Source organism: Nyctereutes procyonoides, unplaced genomic scaffold (assembly GCF_905146905.1).
Source record: "Nyctereutes procyonoides isolate TBG_1078 unplaced genomic scaffold, NYPRO_anot_genome, whole genome shotgun sequence".
Taxonomy (NCBI): Eukaryota; Metazoa; Chordata; class Mammalia; order Carnivora; family Canidae; genus Nyctereutes; species Nyctereutes procyonoides.
The window spans coordinates 33,649,169-33,675,404 of NW_026575160.1; the positions used below are offsets into that span (position 1 = coordinate 33,649,169).

The window sequence follows — 26,236 nt, forward strand, 5'->3', positions numbered from 1 at the left end:
TGGGGATTGGGTGACAGGCACTGAGGAGGGCACTTGATGGGATGAGCGCTGGGTGTTATATATTGGCAAATTGAATATAAGTTAAAAAAGAAGAAAAGGGAAATGCTTGTTTTCATGTTATATTTGTTTATTTTATTTTTAAATTTTATTTGTAAAGATTTATTTATTCATGTGAGACAGAGAGAGGCAGAGACACAGGTAGAGGAAGAAGCAGGCTCCATGCAGAGAGCCCGATGTGGGACTCGATCCCGGGACCCCGGGGTCACGCCCTGGGCTGAAGGCGGCGCTAAACCACTGAGCCACCCGGGGTTCCCTCCATTTATATTCGAAATAGAAATCTATAATGAAACATTTTCCAGTAGTGTGAATGCAAAGATTCTTTTACGCATAAGGGACTAGTTTATAAATAGTTCAATAATTGAACAGAAGTATTAGATTAAAAAAAACACAAAATCTTGTCAGTTTTGGTGCAAGTTTGAAGTAAATTTTATAGATTTACTTTTTAAATTTTATATATTTATTATATATATTTGTTATATATATTATATATATAGTAAAAATATATTTATATATTTATCTTCAATAACCATTTTATACGAAAATAATGACAGAGCAAAGTTTGCATATGCTTATCAATATTGTATCCACTGTTCTTTGAGAGCAGTCAAGTATGGGAAACAGAATAAGAGATATTTATAAAGTTGATATTGTGTTCAGCACTACTTTGCATCATTCTATGTACAAGGATTTTTTTAAAAAATGTTTTGCATTAAATATGTGTTGAGCACTTATCTGTGCCTGGCACCAGAGAGGATGCAAGGATTCACTGGTTTCTGCTCCTGAAGTGAACGCCAGACAGAAGGGATACAGCCAAGGACAGGTTCGTTGAAGGAGGGTCACGGCTGCCATTACGCAAATACATGGGAGAACAGATGCTTAGTACATTTGGGAAAGAGGAGCCCAAGGAAAGAGGGAGAATTGAAGCTCAAGAAATTTTATAGGAGGTAGAAGGAAGGGAAAGTGTGGGGACACCTTCCTCTATGGGAAAGAGGCCTCGGAGTGAAGATGGACAGAAGGGAACTTGCAAAAAAGTCCTATGCAATGGCCTCCACGTTCTTGGTGCTGACAGAATGCTGAGTCAGCACCAAAGAGTAAAGGGAGAGACTTAGCACAGCACCTGGTCTGAAAATGTTGATGGTCGTAGAGGGGTAAATGATTATGGATGGCAGGGGGTACTCCTCTGAGATTATAAATCTTAAATCCGTGGTGTACTCACGCAGTGGGTATTTGTTGAACAACACTGTGTGCCTCAGCGGGTGCTGAGCTCACAACCGACCAAGGGAGACACATTGGAAATTCTCGGCGAGTTCACAGCCTTGCCTGCTGAGCTCACAACCGACCAAGGGAGACACATTGGAAATTCTCGGCGAGTTCACAGCCTTGCACGGTAAACAAACACCGAAGTGATTATCACACAAATTATTATTCAGTGATAATTGTAAGAAAGACTGTAGGATTTGCAGAAGAACTTCTTCGAAGAAGTGGTGTTAAGATGGCCCTGAAGGGCGGGGACGATTGGGCGTGGGAAAGGAGCGAAGGGGGAGAGTCGGGTATGCGGGGAGAGGACCGGCTGAGCAAAGGCCCTGAGGTGAGTCGCGTGCGGGCCCCAGGGCGGTGCTTCCTGCCGCGCTGCCCGGGCCCTGCAGCAGGTGACGGTGCTGCGCCCTCCGCCCAGTCCTGGTGCTGCAGGGTCACCGTTTGCTGCCTGGGCGGGAGGCGTGGGGCGTGGTGTGAGACAGCTTGGGGAGCTGTGGGTGCAGGGAGCTGACCCTGAGGACTTCTCACCTGTATCACGGGCGAGGCGCCCGGAGCAAATGAGGTCTCTGGTACTTACTTTGACACTTTTCATGTTTACAATCGCGTAATTCATTTGTTTGGCGGATGCGTATTTGAGAAAACGATGCTGTGTTTACCCCGTGCTGACTCTTAAAATATTCTAAGTTATGCCCAGATGGCATTTGTAAAATGAAAGTTTATTTGGGAAATACCAAGAGAGTAAGAATTCTCCTACCTGGGACACACTGGGTCTGGGGAAAATCTTTCTCTCAAACCTTTTTTATTGAGTGGTCAGTACAATAGAGTCAGATTGAGTGGAGTTTCAAGTTATTAATATTTAACCAAAAGAATTCTCCACTATTGACACAGACTAAGTACACGCGGGAGATTATTTCTTTTCTTTCTTTTTTCTTTTTCTTTTCTTTTTTTTTTTTTTTTATTATTTCTAACGTTCAGGAAAAAATAATCCAGCTTCATTGCTTGGAAAAACTAGAACTTTTGTCTGAATTACCCAGCCGCACAGACTGTTTATTTTTGATATTGTGTACTTTTCTTCTTTACCTCTCGATTCGGTGCCTGTTTTTTAAAAACTAAAAGCCTGGCATGGCTTTTCTTCGCTGTGGGATGTTCAACCTCTGGGGAAACATTCGTGTTCACCTGTCTTAAGTCTTTGGTTTGCGCTGGGCTGATATTATCTGAATTTTTAGAGCATTACTCTTTTTTTTATTTGTGTAGAAAAAATTTTTAGCATACCCTAGATTTCTGGTAGGGATTTGTATGGTCACTTACAGAGGTGCCTATTTAGGGTTTTAAGTGAGTAGGCTTCGTGCGTCAAAGACATCCACTGCTCTCTCTTCTTTTACCCAAATGTAAACTCGTGGAGACCCGGAGTGTGAAAAGCATGGGAGTGTGTGTCCATGGCAATTTGCTGGCTGGGGGCAGGAAGTTTCGGGGCAGCAAGCCAGGAAAGGATCAATTGTCTTTGTGAAACATCCTCAAGACATGCCTTGAATTCAAAGAATCAAGTTCATTAAAATCATAAATTATCTATTAATCTTTTTCTTTTTGCCCAAATGTCCCTGTGGTCAGTGGGGTTGTACAGACCCAGGTAAACAATAATGATTAAAATCAGGCGCCGCAGCATTGTTGAGGCCCATAGGATGGGGTCTTCAGCGCCCCCCTTCCCGGAGGGTGTGGCAGGGTGCTGGCTGTCGGGCCCACCCCAGGGCTGACCCCGCCGAGCTTTAGGACTGCGACGCCGTGTGCCCTGCGTGCCCGGCTCCCCGGGTGACAGACCAGGTTTCCTCATCGGCCTCAGAGCAGGGCTGGCCCTAAATGACCCGGTGGAGGGCGGGGAAGTGGAGCCCTGCGATCGGGGCACCACGGTGGTGATGCCCGGACCCTCAACGCTCCTGGGGGCCCTTTGGGACCTCCCGACCCCGCGGGGACGGCCTTGCCCTGCACCTTCGCCGCCCAGGGTCAGGGACGTCAGGTGTGGCCAGGATGCCCGGGAAGGTCCCCGACCCCACGGGGACGGCCGTGCCCTGCACCCTGCACCCTCGCTGCCCGGGGTCGGGGACGGCAGGTGTGGCCGGGATGCCCTGGGAGGTCCCCGACCCCGCGGGGACGGCCGTGCCCTGCACCTTCCCTGCCCGAGGTCAGGGACGGCAGGTGTGGCCGGGATGCCAGGAAGGCCCGGGCTTCTGGGCCCGCGAACCCCCTCCCCCGCTCTGACAGCACAGAGGCCTCTGGGAATTGCGTCTGCGGGAGAAATATTCGTGTCATCTCAATGTTATAGGAAGCAGACCTTTCAGTCACTGGAGGTACATAAGTACTACTTAAAATTAAAGGAGTTGACTGTTCTGTAAACTGGTTGTTTTTTTTTTTTCTCTGAGGTTTTAAAAAACAGTGTAAGTAGCTGCTGTTTCGGGCTGGCCCGGCCTCGGTGGGCGGGGGCAGGCACCTCGGGGCTCGGCTGCGATCCCAGCGGGGCCTGCTCCTCCTCCCTCTGCTCCTGCGCGGCTCACTCTCGCTCTCGCTCAAGTAACAAAACCTTTAAAAAAATAAAATAATTATTTCAATAAGTACATTTTCTTGTCGATGAGCTTGAACGACGTGGTAAGGTACTCTGGGGGATACGCTGCGGCCGGGGGCCTCCTCGAAGATGCCCTGCTTACTTGAGCTGTGCATCTCTGGTGGGTGACATCTGATAGAAAGCCACCAGCTGTGAACTGTGCATGACGTTCCACTTAGCATCATGCTGATGGAATGGGGCATTCTACAGAATTGAATTTTTGGAGTAACTGATATAAATCCTTTAAAGCACAAATTATTCGTTTTAAAAATCTCCCCAGTGTATGATAAAAGTCTTTCTAAAATAGAAACAGGTTTTTCCATTTTATTAAAAAATATCTTTAATGATAAGGGACCTTGGGACGCCCGGGTGGCCCAGCAGTAGAGCGTGTGCCTTTGGCTCAGGGCGTGACCCCGGGGTCCTGGGACCGAGTCCCACATCGGGCTCCCTGCTCGGTGGGGACCCTGCGTCTCCGTCTCCCTCTGCTGCTCCCGCTTGTGCCCTGTCTCCAGCTCTATGTCAAATAAATGAAATATTTTTAAGAATATCTTTAGTGTGGGATGGCTCAGCAGTTTAGAGCCTGCTTTCGGCCCAGGGTATGATCCTGGAGTCCCGCATCGGGCTCCCTGCATGGAGCCTGCTTCTCCCTCTGCCTGTGTCTCTGCCCCTCTCTCTGTGTGTGTGTCTCTCATGAATAAATAAATAAAATCTTTTAAAAAAAAAGAATATCTTTAGTGTAATGTGACTTTTTAGATGACATCTCTGTTGGCGCTCTCAGTTGTTCCAGTTCCTTAAGACACTGTTGGAGAATGAATGTCATTTTCCATGTCATGAAAGAGCCCATTACTATTCTTTTAAGTTGTCTTTTTGATTTTTAATGGTTGTCTGGTGACCTTCTTCAACCCTCTGCTGTCACCTTTTGATGCTGCTTGAATTTCTTGCCTCAGATTTTCTCCTTCACATTAGACAGTTTCCTACACTAGATCTATTACTGTGGGATTCTCTTTGTGACTCTTACTTTCTCCTGGATTCATGATACTTGTATATATACTGAGAATGTCAAAACCCAAACTCTCTTGCCAGTGTGATGTAAGAACAACTCTGTGCATCCCTTTGCTCCAGAGCTCTCTCTATAAATATTCATCTTTTGAAGTGAATTGATTTCAGTTTAATTAAATTAAAATTGTATATTATTGATTGTTTCTCCTCTGGATCTTTTTAGCCAGACTGAGTGTGTTATTGAGTAGAACTGACTCTATTAACATAGGGGGGAAATGTCTACTCTTGCTTGTACTGAAATTCAGTGAACAATTTTCCTCAAGGTGTGTTTGTGTAAAATGTCTCGCCACTCCCTATTTGTTGGCAAATGAAGCTTCTTGTTTTGCACAGAAAATAATGAATCAGTGAAATTGCTGAAATTGGGGGAAAAAAGCAATAGTAGAATGAACTCTAAGTGAAATACAAATATGTAATAAATATGTAATAACAGGGATCCCTGGGTGGCGCAGCGGTTTGGCGCCTGCCTTTGGCCCAGGGCGCGATCCTGGAGACCCAGGATCGAATCCCACATCAGGCTCCCAGTGCATGGAGCCTGCTTCTCCCTCTGCCTGTGTCTCTGCCTCTCTCTCTCTCTCTGTGACTATCATAAATAAATAAAGATTAAAAAAACTATTAAATATGTAATAACATAGAATTACATAGCTAAAGTATATTAATGAATTATGAATTACTATGATATACATTAACATAATATATATGGACTAATGGCTATATGTGCTTTATCCTAAGCTTATGTTGATATCATTATTATGCCTGTTATGTGGCTATAGGAATTGAGACAGAAACATCGGCTTGCCCACAGAGATGATAAGCAATATAAGAGCTATTTTATTTTATTTTTTAAAGATTTATTTATTTATTTATTCATGATAGACAGAGAGAGAGAGAGGCAGACACACAGGAGGAGGGAGAAGCAGGCTCCATGCCAGGAGCCTGACGCAGGACTCGATCCCGGGACCCCAGGATCGCGCCCTTGGCCAAAGGCAGGCACTAAACCGCTGAGCCACCCAGGGATCCCCCCCATAAGAGCCATTTTTTTAATTAATTAATTTATTTATTTATGATAGTCACAGAGAGAGAGAGAGAGAGAGAGGCAGAGACACAGGCAGAGGGAGAAGCAGGCTCCATGCACCGGGAGCCCGATGCGGGACTCGATCCCGGGTCTCCAGGATCGTGCCCTGGGCCAAAGGCAGGCGCTAAACCGCTGTGCCACCCAGGGATCCCCCATAAGAGCCATTTTAAACGATGTCATTGGGTACTATCTTACATGGAACATAAAAGAAAAGATAGAACACCCTAGCCTTAAATAACCTTTAAATAGCCTTTAGTCATCTGAGAAAATAATTCGTAATGAGTTCAGCTTACTTCCCGACGAAAGCATTATTACTTATGTGAATATACTGTCTTATCCCTTATAAACACATTCAAATGAATTAATCGATATGATTCTAAACTCCTCACCAGCAGAGGAGGACCTGATTTTTCAGACAGAAGAACTGCGAGGGCAAATGACTCTTCCGAAGGTCCGCAGCTGGGCAGTTTCAAAGCCAGGGCTTATATTCCGAGTTCTTCTGGCTCCGTCTCTCATCCTGATCTCTTTTCGCGATGATGCACAGCCTTTCAGAGTGTCACACATGAAAACCAGCTCTTTGTTTTGGGAGAGGCACCCTTGACTGGAGAAGTTGAGATGCAACGGGAGGAAAGTAGCTATAAAGTAGATAACGTGCATATAAAACCTTGAACGAAATGTTAGGACTCCATGTCAAAGACACACGATCACTGCACATTGAGCTCTTGCCTTTTCTTTCTGTAATCTGTACTAGGTCTGTATGACCGTTTAAAGAATAAATGTGGGAGAAGAGTAAAGTATTGTTCTTAAGTGAAAGTTTACCATGTTTCTACTTCCTCTTTTTGAGGAACGAGGGGCAGAGGGAGAGAGAGAGTCTCAAGCAGACTCCACGCCCAGCATGGAGGCCGACGCAGGACTCGATCTCATGACCCTGAGATCATGACCTGAGTCGCAACCCAGAGTTGGACACTTAGCCGACTGCACCACCCAGGCACCGCACACCCCCGTGTTTATACTTTGACCTTGGAGTGCCACGCGCAGCATTTCTTTATACTCACAGGTCTGTTTAGTCACAGATTGTTTATTTTTTATTGCAAAAATCAAGACATCGATAAAATAGCATTCCTTTGAACACAAAATGGGTTTTAGATTTTATTTCCAAGATTAAATCAGGATGTCTTTCGCTAAATAAATGAAAGATGACCAGTTACACATTTTCCACCAAAAGATATTTGTTGTTAGTGAAATTAATGGCAAACATCATAAATTTCATAAAGGTGTGAAGTCACTTAGATGTTTGAATGTCCTTTAAGAAAATGTAAGTCTTATTTCAATATCTTAAGCCTTCGTGATATATCATGAAGTCTAAGGCATAAATTTCGTCTCTAAAAAACACTTTTTGTTTTCCCTTGAGATGCAGAGGTGCTGCTACCCTTGGTCTGTTGTAGGATGTTCTTTTTCATTTAACCACTATGATGATCACGTTAGACACTGCAGGAGTATGTTAATTATCTTGAGGTGTCCCAGTGGCCCAGTAACTTCAGGGCAAGATGCCAGAGGAAGCCTGGTTGCAGTCCAGGTTGGAAACGTTGCATTAACTTGTTCAGTTTCTTGACATCCTCACCAACAGAAAGGTAAACGTAGAGCGAAAACATATTTGTTCCAAGTGAGATAACTGTTCCAAAATAAATAATATCCAGTCTCTGGCTGGCCATTTGTGATTGTGTATAAAAGTAGTTCGTGAGATGCATTCTCCAAGGATATTAATTATGCCCTAACAGGAACAGGGCAATGAACCTGGGTCATCTAGGCAACCTAATGAACATCAACCTAATGAATCTAATGAACCTAATGAGCACCTGCCCCCTGCAGAGAACTTCCAAATTTCAGGCAAGAGTTGGGAAAAGCTTTAGCAACAGTGGCCCACTAAGTCCCAGTACTACCTTTGGTCAGGAGAGGTCACCAATGCAAGACTTGAAGATAGGTGTGTTGTGATTGATGGTTGAACAGACACCTCTTTTCTTAGACTTTGGTGGGTCACAGAATGAGCATCGTGGAGACACTAGTTTCCAAGGAAAATTCACATATCTGCTTGAGAAAGATAATACCCAGGGGATGCTAGGATGCTTCACAAGGAGTAGAGGCATGGGGGGGGGTGGCAGGGTGATGGGGATAAAAATATCAAGCAGAAGAAAGTGAAGCAAAAATAATGATTCTGCAGCCAGATAGACCATCCCTATGCTGTGCCCGTCCATTCAGCCAAGAGGATTTTAGCAGTTTCCACTCACTTCAAATAAATCTTAGAGCAAATAAGAAGATACGTAACAATTATCACTTGGTAGTCTAGTATGATGAAACGTCCATACCAGAAAAGCAACAGATAGAATCATTTTTAAATAGTTACAAACGAAATCAGTGACTAATATAGGGTAAGTGCTTGATAACGAAAAGTCAGCAAATTAAGAATGTCATCAAAGCGTGTAATTCCTTAAGGTTGCTAGTGGGGAAAGTGGTTCTAAAATGAAGAACTTTAAAACGTGAACAATATGAACTTCTAAATAATGGTCTTAAACTGCCCCAAGTCTTCTGAAACAAGGAAAATACAAATATTGTGAAGTTTTGCTTTTAGAAATGTATTCATTTTGGAATGTAGCTAGGAAAGTAGACAATGGTAGTCTCTTTGATTAAAATTAAATATTATATGTTTCTCATCATTCACGTTGTTCTTGTAGGACTCAGTTCAACACTTGAATATAAGGAGTTGTATTTTCCATCTACGCTGAGGATCCACATTTATCTTTAAGACTAAAGAATACGTTAGCCTGAGAGCTGGATAATGTCAGTAAACAAATGAATATTTTTTTGTAACTGGTCAGGTGTATGCATATGTCACAAGCATCACATTGCTTTTTTTGGGCTTTGCTTCACTATTGAAAGTAAAAATGAAATCCTTGAAAAATAAATTCGGGAAATGATATTAGGTGGTATAAGCACATATTTCACAAAGAGTTCAGATGATTTAACATATGCCCCAGCTTTCGTGACCGTATCGTCGTTAGCAAGTGGGGGACACCTATTTCCATTTTATAGTTGTAGATACACAATTGTATATCCAAGGTCTCGACTCAAAGGGAGAGTCTAGATTTCTGACCCTAAGGATTAATAAAAAGAGGCACCAAACACTGATAGTTGTTTATAGTTAAATTAGATGGACCTACCATGGTCATCCTGATTTCTTTTTGAAAGCCTAAGGAGGCTGAATAAGCAGTAGTATGTGGTTTAGTAAGCTTATAAAACATGTTGGCAGATTGAAAATATTTTAAATCCTGAAAAATCCATTAAAAAACATCAGTCTGTGTATTCAAATGAGTATGTTTCTTATGAATAAAAATTTTATTTTTCTAGACCAGTAAAAGAAAGCCTTAAAAAAATGACAAAAATGAATTTTCAGTCGATTCCATGGAAAAAAGTCAAGAAAACTTTCACCCTTGCTGGGACAGGGTGAAGAGTCAACCCCTAAAGTCGGCAGATTTTCCTGCTTAGTGGATTTATACTTAGGTTTAGGCTTCATTTTACCTAAGCAAAAAAGTAGTGTTTTAGAAGTAAGGCGCAAATGAAAATAAAGCCATATTGATGATGAATAGACGATCCAGTCAGTCTGCTGGTCAATCAGGGCCCAGAGGAAGATCTGTGAGTTCGCCGCGTGCTCTGCTTCGCTCTGGCTCTTCTGTTTAAGGCTCTTGGGAGCTGAAGTACTCAGCCGTACGTAGACGTGTCTGTGATGTCTTAAACTGAAGTTAAAAATGCTGTTAACAGGGATGCCTGGGTGGCTCGGGGGTTGAGCATCTGCCTTTGGATCGTGAGGTCGTGACCCCAGGTCCTGGGATCGAGTCCCACATCAGGCTCCCCGCAGGGAGCCTGCTTCTCACTCTGCCTGTGTCTCTGCCTCTCCCTCTCTCTCTCATGAATAAATAAATCAAATCTTAAAAAAAAAAAAAAGGATAGGAGTGAGTCCCTTTATTCACCTTTTTTGCATATTAATAGTAGTTCATAGTTTTGTTTATGCACTTTTTTGGCCTTTTATGCTTTTCATAGTAAATGTTCATGGAATCCCATTATATCTTCTAATTGGTTATCTTAGTGTGCCAGTTGTCCAAAACCTGCCAAGCGATCCTAATCATAGAGCTACAGAACAGACACCATTGTCGTGCTCCTGACCTCAGGGAAAGCGCAAGGACGTAAGACTTTACAACAGGAGCATCAGTTAGACTGGTAAATAATAGCACACTACTATTGTCTGGATAGTAACATAATAGTGTAATAATATGGTAATACGTAACAGGGAGAATGGCACATTATTTTTGGGATCTGATGAACTCCGTGTTTTCTACCCACTTTCATCTGCTTTCTCCTATACAGGTTTGGTTCTCTCCCCGCCCTTAATATTGTCTTTAACTCTTCTTCTAATAATTGTTCTTACACATTGTTATTTCCATCTCTGTGGCCATTATCACTATTTTTGTCAACAATTGGATCTTCTCTTATGGTGGAGTATATTCACTATCATGTTATAGTGATGAGTTCATGTAATTTAGTGTTTTTGGGGAGTTTTAGAAAAAGATTGACGGGGAAACATGTGGTATTTAATGTCCTACAGACTTTATTTTATACATAAAGCTCACACTAGCTTAATGGGAACTTCTTTCATTCCTCGTATCATTTAAGCCTAAAGAATAAATTTTCTAAAGTTAAATCAACTTTTTATCTTAATATCCAAAAGCAGAGACTTCTTTAAATGAACTGTTATGATGCTGCGAAGCCATATTTGTTAACTTGAGCGATAGCAGCAGTTTATTATTGCGTAGAAAATGTGGGTCAGCAAATAATGAGGTAATGTAATTCAATTTATGTAAAGTGTAACTTTTCTATGTATGCACAGTAGAACATCTAGGAAAACATACACAAGTAAAAAATGGTAAAGAATGGTTATCTTTAGGAGACGGGATTACAGATGATTTTTTAGATTATTTTGCTTATCTTTGTTCTAATTTATCTGAAACAGACATGTATTATTGCTCATGTGATAAAGATAAAATTATTAAATGTTTTTAACAGAAAATACCTCAATCTAGGAATATAGACAAATCACGTTAGGTTAAACACTTGTGTCTAAAGTACGAGGACAAACACTGGGCGCTTTTCCGAGAAGATACACGTCCCCCCTGTGAAAGCAAACACCGTCCTCAGTGTTAAGGGACAGTAAAGACCTAATTGGTCACCTCCAGGCTCGCTCTTTGTCCTGAGAGAACTATGTATTTAATTGGCTGTCTGGCTATTAAAACAAACCTAGGGAAGAAATGGCTCCTTTTGTTTTCTTTCATTATCCATATGCCCAGTATCTCCATCTGCTTTGATAATTTACCATTTGACCTTTTTTTTATGCATATAGTGCCTCAAATATCTACCTTTTTTCATCTCTTTAACCTTATCCCTCAGTTAAGAGGTCGCTTGGACTCTAGAAACTCACCTCTCCCCAGAGTTCCCTGTCTTTAGCAGTAGGATGTCACGTGCTCTCCTATTTGGCAATAAGTCACAATTTGAGTTTTGGGACTCTAAAAAGTACTTTTATTTGTAATCCTTTGGGGAGGGGAGAAAACCAAGAAGACTCTTCTTGTAACCCTAGAAAGCAGCAGAAATTAGAAAGCAAACTTAGGAGAAAATGATACGTATCTGTTGTTTTTTTTTTTTAAAGCAGTTTGTTTTTAAGGCATTTAGTTGTATCTGAAGTGATGAGTGCAAATGTGCTTGAACTGTAGCCGTATCCTGTGCGTGTCTGGATTATCACAAGCAGCCGAATTAATGCCTCACAAGTGCCTTTGTGTACGTGCCGGATAAAAGTCTACACTCCAGGTAGGTAGACACAGGCCTCGTGATGGCACAGGTTGGCAGCAGGCTAATTCTTAATGTTCAGTGACAGGAAAGTTCACCGAGGAACAATCTGCCGTGTGTGATGGTGTAGACTGGATCCCACGCACGTGGGCGGATGTCATTTCACTTGGAAGGTTGGCCCCGGTTCGCTACCAAGGCTTTGGGCGAGGTCACTTGGCCATAGACCGGCCTCCACCCACCAAGGGAGACCTGTCACAGTGAGTGTGACAGGGAGAGGGCCTCTGGGGCCGGGTCACGGTCACGGTCGCGGGCGTCCCTCAGTCGCAGGCGGTTGTCCTCCCAGGGGAGCTCCCGGTGCGGCCTGGGCCTCGGCGCTCCATCGGCCCCCACGGCCAGAGAGGACGGCACCTCGGATGATGCTGGGCTGTCCCCCGGGCATCGCCAGCCCCTTACCTTTCACTTCAATTACATACACTGATTCGTTTGTTTGTTTATTTATTTAATACCCTTCTTAACATTTTGAAAATATATTTAAAAAGGAAATATATGCAAGGCTTTGTGATAGTTCAGCAGACGATCTCTCTTCCTTCTTCAGAAGAAATCTAAGTCAGAGGCGACTGTAGCAGGAGGACAAAAACTGAAAATTGACGTCACCCTTATATCCTGGAGAGCTGTCGCCAAGCACAAGTCCCTGGTGACCTGCCTGCAAAGCCTACGCCAGAGCCCAACTGGCCTCTCCCACCGTGGGTTCCACCATTTGCCACCTCTTAGTGCACAGGCCTCTCCTCTACCTGCAGGGTTTCTCTTCTTTTCCCCAAGTCTTTCTTTGCCAAAGTGTTGTTCAGGGGCTTTAAAAATTTGTCCCTAATTCTCATCCTTCTCCTTTGCCTTTCCAGGTTTTGATCATCATCTAACATCCTTTTCTCCTCCTCCGTAGTTGTTTGTTTGTTTGTTTTTTTTAAGATGTTATTTATTTATTCCTGAGACACCCAGAGAGAGAGGCAGAGACACAGGCAGAGGGAGAAGCAAGCTCCCTGCGGGGAGCCCGATGTGGGACTCGATCCCGGGACCCCGGGGTCATGGCCTGAGCCCCCCAGGGGCCCCTCCGCCTCTGTGGTTCTTTAGTGAAATATGCAAGGATCATTTACCCCGGAAAGTCCACCTTGACTAATCTATATTAAATCCTCGTCTTCAAGTGTTATCTGTCATTATTTCCTACCTGAAGTTTCTTTTTCAGAGGACCAGTCTATTTCCTCTCCTTGTCATGTTTGCCCACTTGATAGCATCAAAATATGTGTGTGTGTGAGCGTGTTGTCAGAGGACTGCTGCCAGATTACATAGTAGGATACAGATGAAATTACTAATTAACATGAAGCAGAGACTTTCTTCGGGCCAATATCAGAGGCATTTTTATTATTTATTTGTTTGTGTTAAATTTTTGACAGGCTCCGGGACTCACAAGGGGCTCGAACTCACAGCCCCGAGAGTCGCGTGCTCCACGGCCTATCCAGCCAGCCACCCCAATAATTCAAAATAGTTAATGATATTTTTAGTAGGAAATAAGCATCCAGATTTTTTGTTACTGTTTTTTTAAAAAGAACTTGAACAAAAAAAGAAAATGTAAAAAGAAAAAGCTAGACTAATCTACATCTTCTGTGTGATAGACTTTGATTTCCATTATCTGAATTTAAGAATAAAACACACACACACACACACACACACACATATTTGCACGTCTGTAGGTGCTCAAGGTAGGTCAAGATAGAATACGTTGAAATAGGAACATTTAAGAGTGCCTGAGGTTTCTCAGAATTTTGGTAGCAGGTCAAAAGGCCACTTCATGAAGCATATTTTTTCAGGACAAACTTTAGGGTAGCCTTAACAAAATTTAGTCATGTGTATTTGCTTGTACATCGCATGTACAATTCATTTCTGAAATTTCTCTTTGTTTTTCCACTATAAAACACTCACACCGAAACAGACCGGGCAAATACTTTTAAATTGAAAAAAAAAACAAGATATTAAAAGTGAAAGAAACTAAAATTCACAGAAGCCGGAAAAAAACATTCTATATTTCATTATTTTAATTGATTTAAAAACACGTAAGCACTTTGATAGATTCATTTTATATAGGATTTACTGGTTTTCAAAGTATATAATACAACAACAAAAAAGTGAACCTCGCTTCTTTTTTCTTGTTCATTGAAGCTATCACATCTCATCTATCAGACCTCTAAGTAGAATTTTTAAAGTGGGGTACTCTCTCACGCCCAAGGACTATGTAATTAGCATATGAATGTGTAACGGATTGTTTGAAGTAACAATTAAGGGAACAATACATAAAGGAATTGAAGAGAGCTACCAACACCTGGGAATCCTGTATTGAATAAAGCTTTCTTAATGTAAGTAATTAAAAACCAAGGACAAATGCTCATTGTGTAGTGATAAAGCCCTGCAAGGAAAGCTAAAATCTGCTGATACTTTGCTGTCATCTTTTAGACCGAATCCTTAAAACAAGAGCCTACTGTTTTATTTATTTCAATGGGTTATTTGTTAAGCGTAGGTTTTCATCTTCTGAAATCTTCCAAATCCATTTATGTGACAAAAATGTCTTACCTTTAAAAAATATTTCTATGTAAGACATGTAATAAATGACAATACATCTTTTCCTTCCGGCCAGTGCAAAATTTCAGAGGAAAATTTCAACTGACAGCCAGGTCAAAAACAGGTGTAATCAATTCTCTTTAATCTACTTGTCCAAATAATTTCTCCGGGTTAAATTCTAGGCCACTTGAATTTTTATTTTTGTGTTTCATTTTGTTTCTCTTGAAAGCATACATGCTATAGAGGTTCCTCCTTGGGCAAAGCACCTTAAGAGAGTAACCAAGAGGTCAAGGTCGTTAGGGATCCTTGATATTGGAGAAGGCTCCCTGGAGTAGAAGGCAGGAGCCATGCCTTGTTGCTTCCATTTTGCCACTTTCTTCTTCTAGAAACCATTTACATTTTGGCTGAGTAAATTACCTGATATCTAGGAATCATTTTTTTGTAGACTGTTAAAGTCTCAGTCAAATGACCTTTGGGGCCCTTTCTAACATCTAATTGTATATACTTAATGATCATGAAGAAACACTTGCTCCCAGAATTTAACCTGAAACAACTACCATTTTATGTTGACAACTGTATTTGAAAAATAAATTAGGAACCTAATAACCTAAGTAAAAAAAAAAAAGAAAGAAAAGAAAAAACAGGCATGAATATTAATAGTATTGTTCATGATGGACAAAAGGAAGAAACAACCCAAGTATCCATCAGTTGAAGAATGGATAAGGGGGGCACTTGATGGGATGAGCACTGGGTGTTATTCTGTATGTTGGCAAATTGAACACCAATAAAAAATAAATTTATTATTGAAAAAAAAGAATGGATAAATAAAATGTGGCATATCCGTTGTCAAAACAAAACAAAAATTTCACTGGATAAAGTTAAACAAGCAAGGGAGACTTTATTCAGGGTTGTTGCAACAAGGAGAGAAGCCAGAACCAAGTCCGAACTCAACTTGGATGAGGTAGAGGGGTACATTGTTTTGAGGGTGATGTTGAGCCCCAGTGGAACAGTAATGCATGATATTCGCAGGAGTCATAAGCCATTTGTTTGCTAATTGGTTTTGTCCAAAGGAAAAATAAACTGGGATCTTCATGACAGGACTGGTTTTTGCAACTCGGAGCAAGGCACGCCGCCAAAATTAAGCTTTTACCCTTTCACAGAAACTGGGAGATAAGGGTCCTGTTTCCTTTCAAAGAGATGGCTCCCGTGTCTTTGAGTGGTATATTCCTGGTTGTAAAACTGGCATGTGGCTTTCAAAAAAAAAAAAAAAAGACTTACATCTCAAAGGGCCAGAGAAGAATTTACAATGACAGGTTTTCTAAACTAAGTGCTCAGAAAAGGGGGACCAGGGGCATAGTCTGGAAGAAGCCTGTCCAAACTTTAACCGAGCTGAAGGAAACTTTCAAGACTATCTTGGTTACCGTACGGTAAGGTCCCATTAAGTGACCAGAAAGAAGGAAGTGGTGATGTAAGCTACAACACGGACGGACCTTGAAAAGAGTAGTTGTGCTGAATTTAAGAGGCCAGTCACAAAAGCCTATATTGCGTGATCCTGATGTATGAAATGTCTATAATGTCCAAATGTATAGAAACCAAGTGGATAGTGGTTGCCTAGACCCATGGGATTGGGGGTGGCTTGGAGGTGGCTTGGGGCTGCCAAAGATTGTGGAGTTTCTTATGGGGGTGATGGAGATGTTCTAAAATTGTGGAAATGATTGCAGAAGACTGTGAATATACTGAAAAGGATTAAATTGTATACTCTAATGGGTGCATTGTATGATGTATGTATTTTGTTTCAGTAAAGCTGTTATAAAAATAGATATGTGCTGTAATGTGCTATATAGACAATAGAATATTTGCCTATATTTCTGACCAAAGTTCTACAACAAAAACAAAATCTTTGTTTCTTAAAAGTAAGTTTTGGTTTTGAATAATCTATAGATTCAGAATATGTATTTCTGACAGCAGATCTGCTTTCTGGCTTTTATGAAACAGTTTAGCAGTTATTTATTACCATGCTGTACTAACCAGGGAATATATGACACAGACGAGAGGAAAATAATTTCCACAGTGTCCTTAGATATTTACATTCCTGAAATTGAGAATTGTCAATAAAGAGAAAACAACTGTGTAGCAAGAATAAGAATAGAATTTTTTCCCAAATGATGAAACATCATACCATACCATATTTAAATATATTTAATATATTATGTATTGTATTTAATATAATATATTAAATTATATGTATATTTAATATAATATATTATAATATATAATATATTTTAATATATAAAATGTATTTAACATATTTAATGTTTAATATATGTTTAAATACAGGTATGGTATGATCTAGTATAAAATCCTTGTATTCAAATGAAAGCCATATTGATAGAAACTCCATTTATGAATAAGTAATGTCCTCTGCGTTTATTTGTAAATTAGCTATTCTGCAGAATGCTTTGTCAAGAGTGACCAGGTTTTAAAGCTAGCTCACAAAGATTTATTTTGTCTACCATGTAGTTGAAATCGAATGTTAGTACAGCCTGGGGTAACAGACAGTGGCACAGAAAGGAGGTTGCGTTATCACATCCCAGTTTCTTTTGAGTGCAGGGGTGGCTCCTGGCAACATTTTGAATTATGCAGAGCGAGATTTTGGCTTCCATCCATTTTCCTTTCTATCTCACTTGCCCTCTGTTCTTGATCTAGAACCACTCTCTTGGGGTCATGAGGCATCTTCTTTTATGAGGCCTAAATCTCCCACTGCATTTCCTCTCTCGGAGATCTAGGTTCTTCTAAGAGACAAAGTCACCTACATAGTCTAACATAGCTTTTCTCCCAGCCAGCATATACACATTTGAATTCTCATTTCCTCGAGGTGACTAATTTCATTTTTTGGCAAAAAGGAAACAAATTTTGAAAACATGATAACCTCTGGGTATCCTAGGGTGCATAGATCAAACTTGTTTTGTAAACCTAGAAGTATCTCTAATCAACAGGATCTTAGATGTTTGACTTGAGGAATATTAAAAATTTGGAGATAGGACAAATTATTCTTTCTGACCCATCTTTTGGGGGGATGTACCCCTCTAGGCTTCTCCTGCTTTACCCCGAGTATTTGCTTTGTCCCTACCAGAACTTCAATTTTTTTTTTAATGTACCCCCTATACTTTAGATCAACTACTAGAACAGGAAAAACAGAGACTATATGATGGTGGCTGGCATTGAGGGGAATCTTGGGGAAGGTGACATGGGAAGGAGTATCTGAGGACTATCTGGGGTACGAATGATTTGGGCATCTGATATATTTTTAATTTGGTCACATATATTTTTCTACACATTGACCAATTGATTTTTCTTGGTTGTAGATTGGACTTATGGATACTACAGACAACAAAGAAAACTTGTTGAAGAGATTGGCTGGTCCTATACAGGTAAACATTTCATTATGTAATGAGATTCAACAGAAAATTTTTATTGTTTTTGTATCTATTTTTATATGGAAAGAAAACTTTGTAATTCAACGCATCATTTTTACTTAGCTCCATGGATATTCAGCTAGATTAATTAATAAAAATATATCATAGACAGAACGATTTCCATTAGCGAATTTGGTAGTGTAAGAGCATACTGGTATCAGACACCGCGGGATTTGAATCCCAAGTCAACACTGGCTGTACCTCCTTGGAAAATATACAGAACCTACCTGAGGCTTAGTTTTTTCACCTGTGAAATGGAGGATTGTTCAAAGTATTAAATGAGATCAATGAAGTTGGCACAGTGCATTCTTATAAATACAAAGCTTTCAATAAATGTTACTTGCCGTTACTATTATGACCACAGTAGTGATTGTTCATTCATTTAACAAACATTGATGGGATTCTTGCTCTCAGCAGGGCTTCCTTCTAAATTATTTTTGCTGAATCAATTGGAATGAGGGTCCAAAAAGACTTTTGTATGATTGTCAGAAGAGCACAAGTCAAATCTAGATGGCCCATGACAGGCCTGGTGACCATCAAAAACAGAGTTGGGTATTCCTTAGAAATAACATTGGGCTGATAAGACATGATTCTATTACAAGGGCTTTAACATGAGCCTAGCCAACTTGAACTTTATTTTACAGATGAAGGGCAGCAGCACAATGAATTTAGTAGATAGCCATGCATTTCTTTTCTTTCTTTTTTTATGCTTGTTTTAAAAGTAGTAAATATTGGGGTGCCTGGGTGGCTTAGTAGGTTCTATGTACAGCTCTTGATTTCTGCTCAGGTCTTGACCTCAAGGTTATGAGTTCAAGCTCTACACTGGGCACGGAGCCTACTTAAAAAAAAAAAAAAAGGTAGTAAATGTTTACTTTGGAAAATTTAGAAAATACATTCACTTTAAAAAAAAGTTATATTCCTTTGAGATCAATTTTTATTATGTTTGTATAGTTTATATAGAATTATGCATCCAATTTACTCTAGGAGTTATTTTGAACATTTCCTCATTTCAGTGATGATTCCTAATGATCATGGTACTTACGGTATGCCTAATATTCCATTGAATAAATGTTTTATTTTTGACTCTATATTCTCTCTATATATATTTTGACTCTATATATATATCTAAGCAACTATAAACAATGACAAATGGATGAATAGATATGATATGAACAGATATGTATCATTCGTATTTTTCATACGTATTATTTTTATTTTTATCATTTCTTTATTAGAGAATCCTTGATAGGCAGTTACTAAGCATAAAAAAAGTAAATGCTTCCAACATTCTTGATACTACGGTTTAATTGCATTCCAGAGAGATTACCCTATTTATAGTATAAGTCAGTGACTACCCCACTGGATACTAGACAGGATAATATGATAACAATAATATATATTATATATAAAAATTATATATGCTTTGTAACTTTATATCTGACAACTGTAATCCATGTTGTATTTCTCTTTCTCCAAAATAGAAATTCTAGTATTTGATAAAAGTTACAGCTAATTTTTGCCCCCCTAGTAATTATAAGAATCATGTTAGTGAAGGCTATGAATGCTTGGAGTTCTTCCTTAACCATGGAAGATGCTATCACAATGCTTAGCACCCTGGTTCTCCTGGAAATTATTTGCTGTTGTCATCATCTGGGCATTATTTATGCATCTTCCATTCTCCCCAAACCGAGACTTAGAAAATGGAGGACCTGTAGCCTGGAAAGAGAGGGTAGCAGTTCTTACTGCCCCAAGCAAAGACATATGCTTTTCAGCAGCTCTGGCTCCTTGAGCAGTTGGATTTGCCTCATCAAGTCAAGAAAAGACAGATTTACCATTGGTTTTATGCACATGCTGTTATGCATATCCTATTGTCTTATGAGGAGGCCACAGAGCTCTTCCATGTAATGAGCTAATTGTGTATGATGCTTATAGAGTGGTCAGGATTTCGTGATGGGTCGTGCATAAACGGTGCACAATTCTTTGCTTAAGAAGTTCATCATCCTGCTTATAACTTGAGGCCTATTGGCTTTAGGTCCTTTAGGAGACAGTCTAGTGATCAAGGGAGTGTAATAACACCAAATAACAAGTGTTATTTGGTGGGTTGGTGTTATTTGGTGGGGGGGGAGGAATGGTGGGTCTCAAGAGGAGATTTTCCAGAGTTGAGGTGAAGGTGGAGCTTATCAGAATTTTAAAGAATGGATTGCTCTACTTACATTGGTACTTCTCGTTGGGTTGGAAAATTATCTGTTCCTAGAATATTTGAGGATCCTAGGGAAGAGACTAGAAAGAGTTTCAGGTGAGGACATTTTACAGCTGCTTATCTCAAACAGAGTGTGGATGAATTGTTCTGTCTGAATTCTCAGAATGTCAAAAAGAAAAACAAATGAAAGCCATTATCCAAATGAGTACATCTCTTCCAAGTGGATTACATGAAAGCCACGCATTGAAGATGTAGATTCTTGGCCATAAACTTACTGCCTCTTTTTTATTTTTAATACAAATAGTTAAAGTTTGGTAGTATTTTCCCTTTCTATACTTATTCCATGTAGAAAATGAAAAACCATGTAACTGTATAGAATTTCAGGATAAATTAGTTTTAAGATTCTTAAATTTAAGTACTTTTATGAATGGTCCAAGTAGGTTTTTTTTTTTTTTTTAAGATTTTATTTATTTGGGGATCCCTGGGTGGCTCAGCAGTTTGGCGCCTGCCTTTGGCCCAGGGCGTGATCCTGGAGTCCCGGGATTGAGTCCCACGTCGGGCTCCTGGCATGGAGCCTGCTTCTCCCTCTGCCTGTGTCTCTGCGCCTCTCTCTCTCTCTCTCTCTCTCATAAGTAAGTAAGTAAGTAAGTAAGTAAATAAATAAATAAATAAATAAATAAATAAATAAATAAATTAAATCTTTAAAAAAATATTTTATTTATTCATGAGAGACAGAGAGAGAGAGAGAGAGAGGCAGAGACACAGGCAGAGGGAAAAGCAGGCTCCATGCAGGGGACCTGACATGGGACTCGATCCCGGGACCCAGGATCACACCCTGGGCTGAAGGTGGCGCTAACCCGCTGAGCCATCCGGGCTGCCCAGTAGGTTGGTTTCGACCACATCTTAGTCCTAGTTTCACACATAACAGCTTATCTTGTTGAGCTCTGTGTTTCTGTTCCTTCCGGTATTATTATCACTTAAATGTGTCAGATTAGCTACAATCTCAGAAGGAAGGACTTGCCCTTGAATATTTGTACATATGGAATTCTGTTAACAACAGTTACTAAGAAAATCATAACATCTCTCTGTAAAAGAGCTTTACCATAAGCCATTTAAAAACATACAGCAGATAGTGGATGTTATTGAAATGGAACCATTAGGACTAAGATTGTTTGTGAAGGATTGCACAATCATGTGAAGAAACAATGCAGATCTGTCCTATCAGCAGGTGGGGAAACAGGGTGGGAGGGGAGGAGAAAGTATTACTCTTTCAGTTGTGTTTTTTTACATAGGTTGAAAACAACTTCTCTATTTGGGATGTATGCTATAATTATGCTGGGAAATGAAAGGGTTGGTAAATACAGCCGACAATCCCATTCTTAAAGTTATTACAGGAAGGTGAGCAAGGTTTGTTTGTCACGCTGCTATAAAAGAGTGAATTATAAATCTGGGAATGTCAGCACTAAAATCTAGTTCTTTCCATAGTAACTACATTTAAGGATTTCAGAAAATGGATTTCCTTCTTCCTATTAACCTTAAATTTTCGATGACAATGCCTAAAAAAAAGACAGTTCAGTGAAAAGAAAAATGAGTCATTTGGTGTGGGTTTTTTTTTTTTTTGAGATCATGAACACATAACCCACAATTATGTGAGATGTTAAAATTTTCCTTCTGTTTGTGAACAAACTGATGATTGCTGGAGAGGGGAGTGGTAGGAGGATGAGCAAAATGGGGGGAGGGGAGTGGGAGACACAGGCCTCTGGTTATGGATGAGTAAGGCACAGGGATAACAGATAGAGCAAGAGGATATAGTCAGTGGTTTGTAAGAGCGTCATATGGTAATGGACGGTCGCCACCCTTGCGGTGAACACAGTGTAACATACCCAGTTACTGGATCACTGTGTCGTGCATCTGAAGCTATGTCTGTGTGTCTGTCAGCTATACTCCAAGACGACACGTTTTCCTTCCGTTGGGTTGTTAGACATTTGTAATTTCAAGCAATAAGATCATCAGAAATGGATGAACTATTACTGCGTCGCCCTAGAAGTAGTCCCTATTGAAATACGGCCTTTATTTCCTGGACTTTAAAAACTACTCTTGTTTCCTTTCCATCATACTTTAAAGCAACTTGAAATTGAAAATCTTATACCGATATATCCTAAATGTTCCTAAACCTACAGGCGCTTTTAAGCTTTAGCTGAAGGAGGTGCATTGGGTAAAAGTAAGAACGGAAACACAGGAGTCAATATTAGACGCTTGGCTGAATATACCAAAATGAAGGAGGGCTTTAAACACTGAATTTATTGTTTCCTTAAATAGAACATTTAGTCTGAGTGGTATTTCCATTCCAAGAGATATATAGACTAGAAGATACTATTATGGAAAACAAAAGGGCCATAATATAAGGTGGTGTACAATGTGGTTAGATGTTTGGCATTTATTTTTGGATACAGTTAGGTGTCGTGTTTTACTTCTCTTAACCTAGAAGAAAGTAGGCCACACGTAACTTGAAGAAGAATTTTTTTGAATCCGTGTCTCGTAATGGCTGATTTCTGACTTGTCCAGGCCTTTCTTTACTTCTAGAATCCGAAATACCTTTTTAACATACTATATTTTCGTCTTTGATCTATCACTCCTTATAGTAAACAGACTGTTCATGTCTCATTTCCAACTTAGGAATGCAAAAGCAAGTTCCAGAACTCTATGCAGAGCATTATATCATCTTTGTAAAAAACACTACATGTGTATATAGGCATAGAAGAAAGGTCTGGAAAGAGACACACCAACCTGTTGGCACTGGTGCCCCTGAGGAATGGGACTGGAAGGCCATAGGAGCCCGGAGACGTTCACATCTTACTGTATACTGTTTGGATTGTGCTAATGTTTTGTATAAATATGTTGAAACCAGTGTTTTCAACGTACTTAGATTAGTTTTAGACAAGAAGGGCAAGGTGTCTGGGCAAGAACCACAGCATTGTGTTTTCAGCAGTCAGAATGTAGGGTCTCTGCTTGGCCGCATTGAGGTAAAGGGGTGTCACAGATACCCCCCGGGAGCACGGAGTGCACTTCACGCTCTGGACATCGCTAACATGCAGACAGACCAGGCCACTCCACTGCTGTGCATTTCAGTTTTCTTGCCAGTAAAATGTTTTTAATAATATCATAGTCACTGTAGGGCATGAGGACTACAGGTAGGACCTAACGTCCTCGCACATAGAGGAGATACGTGTTCCACGCTGTCAGAGGAAATCTCTTTGGATGGGTATACGAGTCCAAGTGATTGTGGTTTGACCGTCTCTTAGCTTTAGCCTGAACACATTTATCAAGTCTGGGTGTCTCTGATCATCTCACAAGAGGATTTCGGAGTCGACTGACCTGAATGCATATTATAGACAGGTATTTCCTATCATCTGCATATTTTTAAAAGCTTCACTAAGATTTATATTCCAGGAAAACTTTCCCTGTGCTAAATGTGGGAAGTAGAGGGTGCCTCACTGCAAAAACTGCATAGGGTTCAGTTAAATGATCTAAAATCCAGAATTTATTTATATGCAACTCTCATTCAGTATAGAATTGAAAAAAAGAGACATGACTGCAGAAGAGTATCACGATTAAACAATCATTGCTAAGTTTATCTAATAGTAAAACCATACACTAAGGAGTATTCCCCAGCGAGTAACGTTGAAATCCTGTAGATTCTCTGGTGCGGACTCCTAAGTGCCCCTGCTGACAGCATCTGGTAGAGTCTTAAATGGATTGGACGTCTTCTAGCAGCTCAGGGGGAGAAAATCTGGTTGTTTCTCCTTTGTGCTTAAACTTCTGGCTGTTTAAACTGCATGTATTGTTCACCTTCTCCTTTCTGGAATTCTTTTATCTCACTCTGTGTTCTCTACTTTCAAGTGCTCTAGTCCATGAACTATATCTTTGGTCAAAAGAAAAGCAAAGAGTATTTGTTACATGGCTACAAAAAAAAAAAAAAAAACAATTCAAGATCAGGCTATGGTTGGTGTCGCCACACAAAGCTCATTTAAATGTTTTCAACTTCTGGGCAAAATACCATGGCAAATAGTTTAAGTTGACCTATGTCACCCTCCTATTTTAGGAATCAGTAAAGGCAAAATGCAAGGCTTACTTAGTTTCTTATTATTTTTTTTCTGTATGGTAATTCTGACTCTTTAAACCAAGGATTTTCAAAGACCAAAAGTGAGAAAATATCCAAATGACTCATTTCTTACATTCAGAAGGATTTTTTTTTATTAAATGAACTATATTTTTATGGATGAAGCACAGAATTACAAAAATATAACCTTGAAATATATTCGGATATGTTTAAGATTCATTGATTTTATTTCCTTTTTCCTTTGAGTATATCTATATGACTGTGTCTCCGTCCTGCCACCTCAGGATACCAAGTTTCTGTTTTAACCATGCAGTGTGTTTTGTTCAAGCTAGACACCCTGGGACTTTTCCTGGCTGGAATGCAGACAGTCTTAGAAGTCCTTTGTGGCGTCTGACATGCCAGCGTGCAAACTGTTGTAGACTGCAAGGAGCTGCTTAACTATCATAGAATATTCTGGGACACTTGTAGCAGCGGCTCAGATTTGTTCCTCAAACTGTATAAGCTTAGGATTCCATGGAAAGAGGAGGGAACTCGAAACCTATTTACAGTTAGGGTTCAAAGCAGCAGATGATAACCTAAGGAAGGTGGGCCCAATGGATGCTAGAACCTAAAGAGAGGCAATAGGGAGCCCCTGAGAGGCAACAATGGTGTCTAGGGAAGAAACCTGGCAGCTGAGTGCAGAGCCCTATCTGGGAGAGCAGGTGTCAGGTTCTCTGTGAGGCTCCCCGCTGCTTTGCTAGGCCACTCCCCACCCACAGCCTCCCTGGCTTTTAAATGCCTGCGGGCTTTGGGCTGGAAGCAGAGCCCAAGCAACTCCACTGTCGAGCTCCTTCTCAGAAAGCCTGAATGAGAAGAGGAAAACCCTGGAGTTCCAAGGCGGACACAGGAGGGCAGACCAGCAGCTTGCAGGCGTCCAGTCCATTCAAGCCATTGCCATGGCCGGAGATGATGACTGAGGGTCCAGAGCAAGGAGCAGCAACCTTGGACTTAAAATCAGATTCTGGTCCACACGGACTAAATTTTTTTCCCTTAGGGGTGCTGTTCAGCCCCCTAATTTAAGACAATGACTTGTGATGACGAATGGAGAAAGAGGAGACTGTATCCTGGCTGAGGACACCACATGTAGTTTGACTCTAGATGCCTTTCTGATGAGTCTCTCCCAATGATGAGGTCTATGAGGTGTCCGGATCTGGGCCATTATCTCAATGAGTATCTTAGGTGCCAGTTTGGTCTATGTCTTCCCCCTAAATGAAAACCACTGTATTTACTTCTCGTTATAAGAATAATACATCATCATTTAAAAAAAGCATCATATATATGTGATTTATATATAAATATACATTCATGTATACCTAAATATTCAAAATACATGAATATGTAAATATATATTCACAAACATGTACATATTTGTGATGTTGGCATACGCCAAACTAGTCTTTTGTTGAGGAAATATAATTAAAGACAAAATCTCCCAACCCACAAACGTCCTTTTTGAAGACAGTAGAGAAAGGAAACACTTTTATTATTGAATAAGCATTAAGCCAGACAGTCCACTAAGAGACCGAAGAAACAAGAAGGCATCTCGCCCCCTTCCTAGCCGAGCAGATACAACCCATTGCATACATGTTTTTGAGATAAACGATGACTCTTCTTCCATGAAGATTTGACAGCAGCTTTGGTGACACACAGTTCATCCTAATTTCACCTGGTAATTGGAGTGGTAATTTTAGGGAACCAACTGAAATCTTTCCTGCAACGGATAGGGAGGGATACATAAAAAGTAAATATCGAGGTGCAAGTTCTAGTATATGAGAAGTAGCTATAAATCTTAATTAATTGGAACACAGGAAAGGCTGAACTTTGAAGCCCTCTGCCAGCTAGAAATAGAAGCAATAAGCAGAACGGCCCA

General features: G+C 40.4%; 1 protein-coding gene across 1 annotated transcript in view; it reads left to right on the forward strand.

Annotated features, from left to right (window-relative positions):
* Positions 1-26,236, forward strand: part of PTPRZ1 (protein tyrosine phosphatase receptor type Z1) — a 173,136-nt gene that overhangs the window by 35,233 nt on the left and 111,667 nt on the right. Inside the window, exon 2 of the mRNA XM_055314632.1 lies at positions 17,897-17,962. Within this exon, the coding sequence (XP_055170607.1) occupies positions 17,897-17,962 (66 nt within the window). The remainder of the gene's footprint in view (positions 1-17,896; positions 17,963-26,236) is intronic.